The sequence below is a fragment of the Lagopus muta genome, chromosome 19 (genome assembly GCF_023343835.1).
Source record: "Lagopus muta isolate bLagMut1 chromosome 19, bLagMut1 primary, whole genome shotgun sequence".
Lineage (NCBI taxonomy): Eukaryota > Metazoa > Chordata > Aves > Galliformes > Phasianidae > Lagopus > Lagopus muta.
Genome location: NC_064451.1, coordinates 1,020,163 through 1,032,304, shown reverse-complemented (window position 1 = coordinate 1,032,304; position 12,142 = coordinate 1,020,163). Strand labels below are relative to the sequence as shown.

At 67.5% G+C, this 12,142-nt stretch overlaps 2 protein-coding genes across 2 annotated transcripts; both read right to left on the bottom strand.

Annotated features, from left to right (window-relative positions):
- Positions 1-107: 107 nt before the first annotated feature.
- On the bottom strand, positions 108-1,782 carry PHPT1 (phosphohistidine phosphatase 1). The gene is made up of 3 exons (XM_048966158.1): positions 1,585-1,782; positions 1,236-1,360; positions 108-545 (listed from the first exon to the last, which is right to left on the bottom strand). Exons 1-3 carry the CDS (start codon positions 1,736-1,738, stop codon positions 453-455), a joined length of 372 nt encoding a protein of 123 aa, XP_048822115.1. The 5' UTR covers positions 1,739-1,782; the 3' UTR covers positions 108-452.
- A 127-nt stretch (positions 1,783-1,909) lies between these two features.
- Positions 1,910-9,677, bottom strand: AJM1 (apical junction component 1 homolog). The gene is given in 4 exon segments (XM_048966120.1): positions 1,910-5,337; positions 5,339-5,841; positions 7,481-7,554; positions 9,657-9,677. Coding segments are annotated over 2 exon segments (3,258 nt in total). The 5' UTR covers positions 5,780-5,841; positions 7,481-7,554; positions 9,657-9,677; the 3' UTR covers positions 1,910-2,520.
- Positions 9,678-12,142: the final 2,465 nt, after the last annotated feature.

The following is a 12,142-nucleotide window of genomic DNA, read 5'->3' as shown; positions in this document are numbered from 1 at the left end:
CCTCCAACAGACATCTGCAGAGCTGGAAGCCTGGGGACTCGCTCCTCACACTCTCCCACCAGACATGCAGGAAGGAGCTGTGCCATTAACACAGAACCAAGCAGGGCCAGCGGCGCTCCCCAACATGTTTAATTCTCACATATACATGGACAAATGCTTGCCACAGGGGAAGCCGAGCGCCCACCAGCTTCACCCAGGTAAGGACTTTGCCCGCAGGCTTTGTGGCTCCGTGGCAGGGAGATGGGAATAGTCCATGGCACATGGGAAGTGTGGTGACAGCAGAGATGGGCGAGTTCCCCCAGAGGATGGAAGCTCATCAGTGCAGCGAGTTCAAGAGAGAAGCCCAGCAGAGCTCAGGGCATTGCTGAGCACAGAGACCCCGCTGCCATTTTGTGAGTGCTGGAAGCGATCCCACCAGCTGCGGGCTGGTGCTGCTGCCTTGCCAGGTCACATCAGTAGCCTTCATCTGCCCAGGTGATCTCATAGTCTGGATACTTGGCTTTCAGCTTCTCTGTAGTTACAGAGTGATTTGCTCGCCCAAAGCCCTGCAAGACGAAAGGGAATTCAGGAGTAAAGCACATGCAGTTACCACCTGCAGAAGAGCTGAGAGAGCCACTGAGTCAAAGCAATCAGATGCCCTGGGAGAAAGGACAGGTCCTACGTTTGTGCAAGCTGAATAGCTGCAACTGAAGCACAGCACTACCTCAGGCCATGCACAGCTCAGCCTGGAGGAGGCTGCCAGGCAGCACAGCTCCCATCTGAGTGCAGTGCCACCCACCAGCAAAAGTAACCCCTGGAGATGGGAACTGGGAGCAGAGCTGGTCTCACTGCCACCTTCAGAATGCATTCTGAGCTCCCTGGGGAGCAGATGACAGCTTCAGCAGAGAAGGGGAACAGTGACAGACAAAGGGAAGCAGGCGAGCACTGACTAATGGGGGTGGAGGGAAAGCAGTAGTGTGGAATTGCAGCTCCTGCAGGCACCCCCAGCACAGCACAGCGGCCGTTCAGCTGCGGTCTGCACTCAGCCTCCCACCACCGCCCTGTGCTGGGCTGCAGGACACGCACGGGCACAGCCACAGCTACCAAAGCAGGAGCCGCACTCTGATCCAACACAGCCAGCAGGGCACGAGGCCTCAGGACTGCCAGCCACCCCGCGAAGGGGCAGCCCGACCCCAGCCCACCTCACAGAGGCGCCGCACACGGGGCCGCTTCCGCGGTACCGCAGCGCCACTCACCACCGAGTACCCGTAGACGTGGATCTTCTTCTCCTGGCTCTGGTGGGAGATGCGGCCGCCGCCCAGGCACTCGCAGTCGAAACCCTGCGGCTCCAGCTCGGCCGCCGCCTTGTCGTAGATATCGGCTGCGGGAGAGCGCACCGCGGGGTCAGGCGGCCCCGGGACGGCGCCGGGGGCGGCGGGGGGACCGCGCCCGCCGTAATCCCCGCAGCCCCGTCCCGCGGCGCCCCGAAGCCCCGGCGATACGGGAAGGAAGGGGCGCCGAGCCCGGGAGCGCGCTGCCGAAAGGAGACCCGCAGCCGCTCCGCAGGAACCGCGCCCGGCCGCCGCCCCGCCGCCCGGCTCTCACCGTGGTACTCGGCCCAGCCGTGCCCGCGCACCACCTCCTTCCCGGGCTCCGAGGCGCCGGCAGCGCGGTGCCGCACACGCAGCAGGACGTACTTGAACACGCCGCCATCGTCGATATCCACGTCCGCCACCCGCTGCAGCGCCGCCGCCGCCATCGCTCCCGCCCCGACGGCGACCCCGCCCCTTCCGGGGCGTGCGGCGCAGCGCGGCCAATCAGCACCGGGGCACGCCCCGCGGCAGGTGTGTTGGCCCCGCCCCTTCCGGCCGCGCCCAGCCCAGGGGCGGTGCGCGCGGGGCTGCGAGCTGTGGGTGCGCGGCGCGGGGTAGCGCCGGTCCCGCGGTGCGGTGCGGCAGGCCGCGCCCCGAGCCCCGAGACCCGCGGCGGTACCGGAGCTGCAACCGGCCGCGCGGAACGGGGCAGCGGTGCCGGTCGGAGGGCGGGGCCCTGCTCCAGGTAGGGCCCGGCACGGGGCCGGGCTCTGTCCCTGCTCTGTCCCCCCCCAGCCCTGTCCCTGCCCCGGCTCTGGGCCGCCCCTGCGGCTCACACACGGTGCCACACTCAGGACACAGCACTGCACAGCACAGAGATCTGACGCAGCCCCGCTCCCACCCGGCCCCACGGAGCCTCGCCGTCCCCCAGGCAGCATCTGCTGTAGCCCAGCAGCGCTCTGCGGGGCCCCGCCAGGGGAGGGTGCCGGCCGGGGGATGCGCCGCGCCGGGCCCCGGGTGTGAGCGGGGTGCGGGGTGCTGCGGTGCGGCACGTGGAGACCCGCGGGATGCTGCTGGCGCCGCGCCCCGGCACCCGGCGGCTCCGGTAATCCCCCCCACCACCCTCGGCCTCCTCCCCGGGGAGCAGAGGGTGCCCATCCCACCGCCCCGCCGGGAAAACGCCTATCTACAGAGGGACCGCGGGGCTGCTGGGGTCCGAGTGCCACGTTCACATGATGTCGTCCAGGAGGTTGGGGCTGGCCACCCAGTCCAGCGTGCGGGGCTCGGAGGCGGCCATGATCATGCACATGAACTGTTTGCCTGTCCTTTTGTCGATGGGGTAAATGGTGGTGGGAGTGAAGCGCTTGTTGCTCTCCACAAAATCGCAGAGCTGCTCGTAGATGGCCGGGAACTCGTGCCGCAGGAAGACGCCGCGGATGCGCAGCTCCCGCTGGATGTTGATGAAGCAAACCTCCCGCGCCTTGCGGCCCTCCTCACCCTCCTTGTCGATGTCCGCCGTGCCGGGTGGCGGTGTCAGGATCAACGTCTCCATATCCCTCTCCTTCTTTGGGATCTTCTTCTCGGGGCTGGAGGAGGCTAAGGCCACCTTGGCGTATTTTCTGACCGTCGGCACCTGCACCTTTGGAGACGGCCTCTCGGGCACTTTTTGAGCCACGGCCACGGTTACATTCAAGAGGAAACATTCGTCGGGGTCATACTGGTTGCCGGTCTCCCGCAGCTCCCGGGCGTACTCCCCCAGGTTGTCCGAGTAGCTCTCCAGCTCCCGCAGGGACAGGTAGGTGGGGGACATCAGCAGGCTCTCCAGCCCGAACTGCAGGAAGTTCTCAGCCGAGCCCGAGTTGGGGAAGCCCAGGAAGAGCACACCGCGGCCGCGGGACAGGTAACCCACCTTGGCGATGCGCGAGAAGGCCTTGTGCACCTCGGTGTTCTCCCGGCAGAACTGCAGCACGTGGCGGCAGACGCTGCCCACGCGGCCGTAGACGCAGCTCTCCTTGTGCGTGTCCCAGTCCTCGCGGCGGCAGTGCCGGGAACAGTAATATGTGTAGCAGCTGTGGCACGACTTGAAGTAGAGGCAGGCATTGAACATGGTCTCCGTCCGCCGGCACCTGGCATTGGAGCACATCATCATGTCATCCTCCTCCGCGCTCAGGTCAGGCGAGCAGTTCTCCAGAGGCTTCTCAAAGGTGCTGCTGGCTGGTGGGGAAGGCTGTGGGCGCGGGGCGCCGCCAAAAGAGCTGGGACCCGGCTGCTCCTTCGTGGGCCGGAAACTCTCAGGCACGCTGGGGGGAACCTTCCTCCCCTCACCCCGTCGAGGTGGTCCTGGCGCGCTGCTGCTCAGGAGCTTCTTGAGCTGCTCAGCCAAACTGTCTCTGTCCCCTGCACGGTGGCCCGGTGCCGGCTTGTAGTCGATGACGAGATCGGTGATGAGCTCATCCAGCTGCTCCAGGCTGCGCTGGCGCGCTGAGCCACTCTCCTTGGGGACAGGCTGCGGGGCGTAGGGCGCAGCGTAGGGCGTCTGCTCCCGTCCTGCATCCAGCACGTCCCAGCTGGCCGAGCGCCGCTCACTGCGGCCCATCCCATTGGCGCGGATGTCGTTGTCGGTGATGGTGATCTCTGGCGTGACGTACCAGGAACGGCCCAGGGGGCCACGGCCGCTGTCGCTGTGCACCCGCTCGAGGATGGAGCTCTCCGACAGGGACAGGGCAGCGTAGCGCTTGGGCGAGCTCGACAGGTTGATCACCACTGGCTGCCGGCGCTCGTCAGGGGATAAGGCACGGTGCTGCTCCTGGACGAGCAGGTTCTCGTAGCTGCGCCCGCGCTGCAGGGCCTCCTCCCTGCGTGCCGCCGGTGCCAGGATGTTATCCCAGGACTTGGAGTAGTGCTGGCTGTCCCGGCCCAGCCGTGGTGGGTTTGTGCTGTAGCTGGCGTGCCAGGAGGAGAGCATGGCCTCGCGCCCGGCCGGCTGTGGGGCAAAGCGTGACACCTGCAAGCTCTGGTAGGGCAGCGCACTCCGCTCGGGGCAGTACCAGTCGCTGAAGTGCAAGGGCTGGGTGCTACGGGGAGGGGGGCACGTTCGAGAGAGCACCTCCCGCTCACGGTACTTCCCGTAGTCCTCAGCGTAGAAGACCCTGGCTGAGGAGCCGAGTGCTGGGTATGTCCGGGCATCCTCTGCGTACAGGGCCTTGACGGGGGTGCTGCGCGGGGTGTAGAAACGGGGCTCCTCTCTGTAGAAGGCGTGGGCAGGTGCCTCCTGCATGGGGAAGCCCCGTGCCTCCTCCACGTACAACGTCCGCGGTGGCACAGTCTGCACGCCCGCCCTGGCCGGGTCCTCCACGTAGAAGTGCTGCGGGGGGCCGTGGCGCACAGGGTAGGGGTAGCTGGCGTAGCCCGCGCTCCGCAGCGGCACGGCGGGGCTGGGGCACCGCACCGGCTCCTCCGCATAGAAGAACTTGGTGGGGACGCCGGCCGCCGAGAAGGTCATGCAGCCCCTCTCGGGGTACTCCCTGAATTCCCGTGAGGCCGGCACCGGCACCGTCTGGTACGCCAGCGCCCGTGGATCCGCCTCAAAGTACTCAGCGGGGTAGGGCAGGAGCGGGGGGTCCCCGCTGTAGGAGTCGCTGGGGGTGGGTGTGCGGGACATGGACACCTGCCTGCTGCCCGGTACTGCCAGGCTGCGGGCGGCCCCAGGGGCGCGGGGCCATTGCGGTGGCTCCGGCCGGCTCTGCGCGGCCCGCAGGCTGCGCGCGGTGTGCACCAACACCGCCTCATCCGGTTTGATGTCCACGCGGCACTTGACGTGGGGGCTGGCACCCACCTTGGCGCCCGGCCCCTCCTCAAAGCAGTTGCTGCCCACGCAGAGCGGGGAGATGCGGCTGACGCTGCTGCGCTGCGGCTGCAGCTTGATGGGATGCACCTCGTTGGCCAACGCTCGCAGCGGCACGTGGCTCTCGCGGCGCGGCGACGGCTCGGCACGTGGCGGCCCCCGCTCCACCCGCAGCGCTTCGCGTCCGCGCCGGGCCGGGGGGTGGCGATGCCGAGACGGCGATGGGCACCGGCGTGAAGGAGGGCTTCATCCGCGGCGCGCTCTTGGAGCGGGCCCGCCGCTTCGGCTCGCCCCGCGGAGCATCCCTGGCCGGTGGTGGGGCCCTGCTGCCGTACGGGTCCGGTTTGGGGGGCACGCGCCGCCCTGGGGGCCCTGGGGTGGGCTCGGGGTTGCCGGGCTGTGGGCATGGCCGCTCCATGGCTGGAGGAGCGCCCAGCGGCTCGTCCAGCGACTCGAGGAAGTCGAAGCTCCGGCAGTGGCGTTTGTTGAAGGGCTGCGGGTCGCGGGGCAGGGAGGAGGACATGGAGGCGTCACATCGCGCCAGGGGCTGGCGGACAATGGAATCCCCGGGGGCTGCGGAGGCCACCTTTATGTCTTGGTACACCGTAGACACCAGGATGTCAGGTGGGTCCGTTCGTGTCATCTTAAAAAAGACGCTTCTGTCGCCAGCTTCCTTCAGATGGCCTCAGGGGAAGGCGGCTGGCCCTGCAAGAGAACAGAAAGGTCCCTAAATCCCGGCGAGGAGCTCGGGGCCACGGCAGCGTGGGATCAAACCCCACACCCTCGGCTCAGGGGGGCTCGGCCACCTCTTCAGAGCAGGGAGGTTGGGGGTGTCTCTGCCCTGCCGCTGCTGTTAGCGCACTGCTCCTGCTGGGGAGAACCATCGAAACGCTGTTCAGAGAGGTTGGCTGTCCAGAGGGCACACAAATGCCATGGCACCTGCGGGTGCCTGCTCACCAAGGGCAGAAGGCCACTACCTGCCGCACCGAGCTGCTGGAGACAGGCCTGGGACACGGAGACCCTCCTGCAGCATCAGCAGCTCTGAGCAGGGCTCGGGGGACTCAGCAAGGGAGTTTCTGTAGCAGGTGGGGATGTTTCTGGCAGTGCACTGCGACCATCCAAGCAGCCATGTGGGCTCCCAGGACCATGTGCGCCCTCATGCCACGTGGGCACCACTGGGAGCATCACCTGAAGGTGGGTACTGTGGGCACCCACTGCAATGGGCAGGAAAGCTCCGCACACCCACAGCCCATGAGTGCCCTGAAGTGGCAGCGGTTCTGGCTGCTCACAGCCACAGCACTCCCCGGGGCTCATGAAGACCAGCACGGGGGCAGCAGGGCTGCTGTGGCCATGCCCCCACCCAGAAGGCAGCAGCAGCTCCTCAGCTGCTCCCTCATCACCTGTGATGTGACCCAGCTCCAGAGAGGCTGTGCTCACTCAGCACCGTCCAGCTTTGTCCTCTCCCACATCCTGTGCTGCCCTGCACCAGGACGGGTCTCCCTGGCTGAAGGAGCAAGATGGGGGTCAGCGAGGGGACGGGCACAGAGCGGGCACAGAGCCACCACTGCACCGATCCAGTGCAGGGATCAGAGCCCCTGGCTGCACGTGGGATAGTTGTGTGGCAAAGGGACGCTGTGTGCTGCTGGCATGCCAAGGTGAGCAGGAGAGAAGGCAGGGTGGCTCAGCCAGGCGCCTGGTGGGTTCTGCAGTCATCTTCAGTGAAAGTGCATGGGGGGAACAGCTGCGGCCCACAGCCAGCACTGAGCGCAGCCCGTCTGCTGGTGGGTACGGCCGCCCGGCCCTAACACTCAGAACGTGGACCACCTGGCTGGGGGGCCTGGGAGCACGGGGCTGTGCAGGCTGCTGCAGGAGACAAAAAGGTGCATTTCAAGGGGAGTCAGAATGCATTTTGTTTTAAACAAGAAGCAGAGGACCACAGGGAATGCATTTCAGGGAGAAAAGGAACAGACTTTATTTGGCAAGGTGCAGTGTTGACTATGCATGGATGTGGCAGGGGGTCCTGTAGCCCTCATTTCCCATCTGGATAAAGCCCTGTCTTGTCCTTAAGCTGGGGGCTGGGGGTGGACATAGGTGCTGGGGAGGGGGTGAAGGTAGTAAGGCAGTGGGAGGCGGCAGGGTCCTCTGCCCGAGGGAACGGGGAGCCTGGTGTCCAGGGAGTGCTTGGTGCCAGTCTGGAAAGGTCAGGAGGTGCCTTTGGAGCACCTTGGGCACAGGAGGGCAGCACCCCTGCACAGCGATGCCAGCTGCGGCACCGGGCAGCCCATCCCCACGGCGTCGGGCTGCTCGCAGGCAGGGAACCGTGGCTCATTGGCCAGGGTCCTACCTGGTCCAGCAGCAGCAGGGATGGGGCGGGTGGGCTGAGCTGGCCGAGGGCCCCGCGGCGGCTCCATCCCAGCGCTGCAAAATAAAAGAGGTGTGTGAGGGTCCTGGCCATGAGAGCAGGTGGCTGCCGGGGCCACGGGGCACAGAGAGCTCCAGGGATGTGGGCTCTGCATCACACGGACACCACACCGCCCGCTGAGCTGTGCGAGGTCGCGCTGCCGGGGGAACCCGGGGACAGCGTGGTGCATCCTTGGGTTGCCATGGTTTCCCCAAATTATTCCTCCTCTGCGAGGATGGCGTGGGTGCGTGGGGAGGCTGCGCGGCAGGGGGCCGGGGGGGGGCTCTGCAGCAGTGCACGGGGAGCAGCCACATGGGCATCCACTGCGCATCTGGGGCACGGCAGGGACGGTCCTGCTGTGGCTGTCTGTGGTGGGACAGACACTGGTGTGACACAGCAGCCCTATGTGGGCGCTCAGGCAGAACTCAGCAGGGCCCCCAGGAGTGGCCTGAGCCCCGGGGGCAGCGAGGTGTGAGACTGTGTCTGTATGCAGACAGGTGCACTGCCACGCTCCCACTGCCCACGGGTCCTGAGTGCTACTGGTCGCTGCTCCCTTCTGCATGGAGAGGATTTTGCCCCGGCCCACTCTCCTGCCTCCCGCTGGTAGGTGCCGGCAGCCCCGTTCTGCCCCCAGCCCCGCTGGGTTCCTCCTGTATCCCTCGGAGGATGCCGCCACCGGCTGGCAGCGTTTCGGGACTGCAGATGCTCTCTGCATGGGGCCTGTATGGGACCCATGGCACCCTCTGGGGGCACGGCAAACCCACCACCCGCATTCCACTGCACCCTGTGGAGGGCCCCTGTGGTTTGTCGCAGCTCCCCACACCTCTGCTGCTGGGGGACGCCTCTGCCCTGCGTGTGCCAGCAGCGCTGCCCACAGCTGTGACCCCACAGTGCACCGAGGGACCCAGCACTGCCTTTCCAGCAGCGTGCAGGGAGCAGCACGAGGGCATTTGGGGCCAGCAGAGACCCCGGGCTGAAGGAGGCTCCGAGAATTGGGTCGCTCCCTGCACGCGGCACGGGCAGGCGGCACGAGGGCTGTGCAGTGCCGCTGCCCCCAACCCGCTCTGCCCCCAGCCTGTCCCGTGCCCACGGCGGGCTCAGCACTGAGCACTGCCCTTCAGCCCACCCGGCTCAGCCACACGCCGCCCCAAGTGCGCTGCCAGCCCCTGGGCATCGCTGCACTCTTGTGCCCATCACACAGAACGCCCTGGGCGTGCTGCTCACGGTGTGCTGCCAGCTCAGCCCCCGCCTGTACCGCCAACACGCTGCCTACACGCACCGCACCGAGCAGCTGCTGCAGCAGCACCGCACTCACAGCACAATCGCGCTGCCACTGCACTGCACTGAGCTGGCTGCCACTGCACGGCCCTGTGGCCCCGGGCACGCTGTGTGTGTGCTCCTGCGCCGTGCAAGGCATGCTGCACGCGTGACCAGTGCACTGTGCCTGCTGCACTTGCAGCCCAGGCCTGGGTGCTCCGTGCAAGGACCCCCCGGTTGCGCTGATGCCCCCTCCCTGTGTGCCCCGGCCCGTTCTCCTCTTTAGGGCCGGGCCTGGGGCTCCCCGCCCCGAGGGGCACCCGCAGATGGACACAGATGGGGCAGCCTGGTGCAGGGGGCACAGTGCCGGGTGGCATCGCCAGGCCCACTGTCACCCCCGCATTGTCTTTCCCCATTACCTGCCCAGAATGCGGTGCCCGGCGGGGCGAGGGGACGCGGCCGGGGAAAGCAGAGCTGCCGGTCCTGGGGCGGTGGCCCCGCACTGCGCACCGGCACCGGGTGACGCTGGGCCGCGCCGGGTGCTGAGCCGGGCCCCGGGGACAGACTGCACTGCAGCGCGGTGATGGAGGCACGGGGGTGGGATGGGGATGGGAATGAGATGAGGATGAAGATGGGGATGGCCTGAGAGGGCGCCGGCGATACGATGGGATGAGGAGGACAGGGCGCTGGGCCATGGGGGGAAGGGATGGAGATGTGCGGAATGGAGGAAGCATAGCGGGCATGCGATGGGAAGAGATGCGATAGGATTGGTAGGAATGGCCCGGGGGGCGGCGGGGGGATGCCCTGCCGGGGTCCCGGGGGTGCAGAAGGCCCCGACCACCCGCCCCATTCCCCCCCTTACCTGCTCCGCGCCCGCCGCCCCGGCAGACCCCCCGCTGCATTCCCGCCGCCGCCGCGTTAGGCTCGGCCCGCTGCCGCCCCGATGCCCATAGCGCGGCCCGGCTCCGCCCGATACGGTGCGGAACGGAACGGCGCGGCGCGGCGCGGCGCGGCTCGGCACGGCACGGCGCTCCTTCCGCGGCCACCCGGCTCTGCCGCCGCTTGTTTTCTCATAAATACAGCAGGCGGAGTTACCAGCCGGGGCCGGGCCGGGCCGGACCGGGCCACCACCCCCGGCACCGCCTCCCGCTCCCCGCCCGGCCCCGGTTCGGCTCCGTTCGGCTCCAGCCCGGCCCCCACCGGTTCTCCCCCGCCCCCCCGCTCCGTGACGACGCGGACGCAGTGACTCCGTGTCCCCGGGCTGCCGCGCAGAGCTGCTGGCGCTGAGCCCCGGGAGCGCAGTACGGGAGGGGACCGCACAGCCCCATCTCGCCGCGGGCGGCCCCCGGAGTGCCCGGTGCTCGGTCCCCATCCCGGCGCTTCCATTTTCCTCCCTGCGGGACGCAACGCTCGTTTTCGGCCGCCCCCGACCCCTCCGCGCTGCTCCATCTGCTCCCCGTCTGCTGCCGGCCCCGCGCCAGCGCCGAGTCCCGACGCGGCTCATCGCATCGCTCGGGGCAGCGCTCGCACGGACTCAGCACGGGCACGGGGCGGGGGGCAGAGCTCCGGGCAGCGCGGCTGGGAGCCGGGCACGAAGCGAAGCGAAATCCGCGGGGGCCGCCCAAACGATGCGGGACTCGGGGAAGCGCCCTGCGGCCGCCGCAGAGGGACGAAACCCGGAACGCGTCAGGCGGGTTTGGGGCCGAGCCACCGCCAAGGGCTGCCCTCGCAACCTCGGGCCCAGGCGGCACGAACCGCCCCCGAGGGTTCGGGACCGCCCGTGGCAGCGAGAGCGGCACCGCACGGCCGCGGGATGGGGAGCGGCAGAGCCGTGAGCGCGGCCCGGGGCCGCAGCCGCTGTCACCGCGGTCGTGCCGCGGGGTGACGGAACGGGGACGCGGGGCGCGACGGCTCCAGCGGGTTTGGTCAGGGGGCGCCGCCGCCTCACGCTGCAGAAGCTCTCGGGTCAGCTTCGTGCCGAGCTCCCGGCGGGGTTTGCGCTGCGGCCGCGGCCCCGCACCGCTGCCTTTATTTCAGCGCATCGTTCCCCGATGCCCGAGCCCGTGGCGCTGCCGGCTCAGCACCGCTGCCGGGTGCCCTGCGGAGCGGGACCGAAGAGCAAACCATCGCTGCGGGGCTGCGTTCTGCCCCGGCTGCTCCTCTGCACGTTTCATGGCCCGTGTTCCTCCGGAGGTCTCCGCGAGCCCCGGGATGCTCCGGGAGCCGCGATTCGGGCACACGTGCGCACAGATAACAGCTCCCGGCTGAACCCCGAGCGCTGTCCTGGCCTCTTCTGCGCCGCACCAACCCGGGCATCAGCCAGCGGCCCCGCAGCGCTCCTTGGGCCGAGCTGCGGCTGTGGGTGCAGCGCTGGGTTGGAGCTCCGAGCTCAGCAGCCGCCCTGGGAAGGGCTGAGCGCAGCTCGGGGCGCTGGCTGTGCCCGGCACACATCTGCAGCCTGCGGTGCGGGAGGACGGCTTTGGAGGCAAAGCCGCAAGTTAAAAAGGCTCAGCCACGTGTCCCGGTGTCTTCAAGCAGCAGACGGAGCCAACTCCGGATTAATTACATTATACCGCGATGGAGGCTGTTGCTAGGTTACAGCAACCCGTCCCTAAGCCCATCCTACTGCGGGATTTCCCCAGGACCCGCATTGGTGAGCGCGGGGCAGTGCAGAAGGTTGGGTGAGCAGCAGGGGCTGGCGAGGAACAGAGCCCCACCGCAGGCAGCACCCGAGCTTCAGTAACCATTTCACACTCACTGCTGGGGGGAAGGAAGCAAATTCCCACCCCAGGCCTTGGCAAGCCAGGGGAAAATCTTACAACCTTACAAGAACAAGAGAAATAGAGTGAAACTGAGCGCCCCGAAGCACAGCAGCACCACACTCCTCACACTTGGCCCTTTTCATGTCTCTTGGGGAATGACCAAGTGCCACCTGTGAGCCTGCAGCAAGGTACGGCTGTGAACAAGGCCAGCACCACGCAGGATGCTGCAGGAGATGCATTAGATGGGAAGCATTAAGTATGAGCCCTGGCACAACCTGATCTGGACTGACAGCCTCAGAAAGATGAACTCAAAGCAGAAGCAGTGCCAAGGCCGGCTGGAAGCACAGCAAGGATGGCACACGTAGCACTGCCACACAGGGCTGGGGCAGCAGCACCCAACAGCAGTGCTGGCAAAGGAACAAATAAGCATAAACTGGCCAAGAATAAAAGTGGACAGCAATTATCAGAGAGCTCCTCAGCCTGGAGGCAGCAGCACAGTTTCCTGCAAGGACGTTGGTAGTGGAGCTGGCCTGCAGGCATGGGAGCTGCCAGGAGCAGTCCTGTGCTATTTTTCTACCTGGTATTT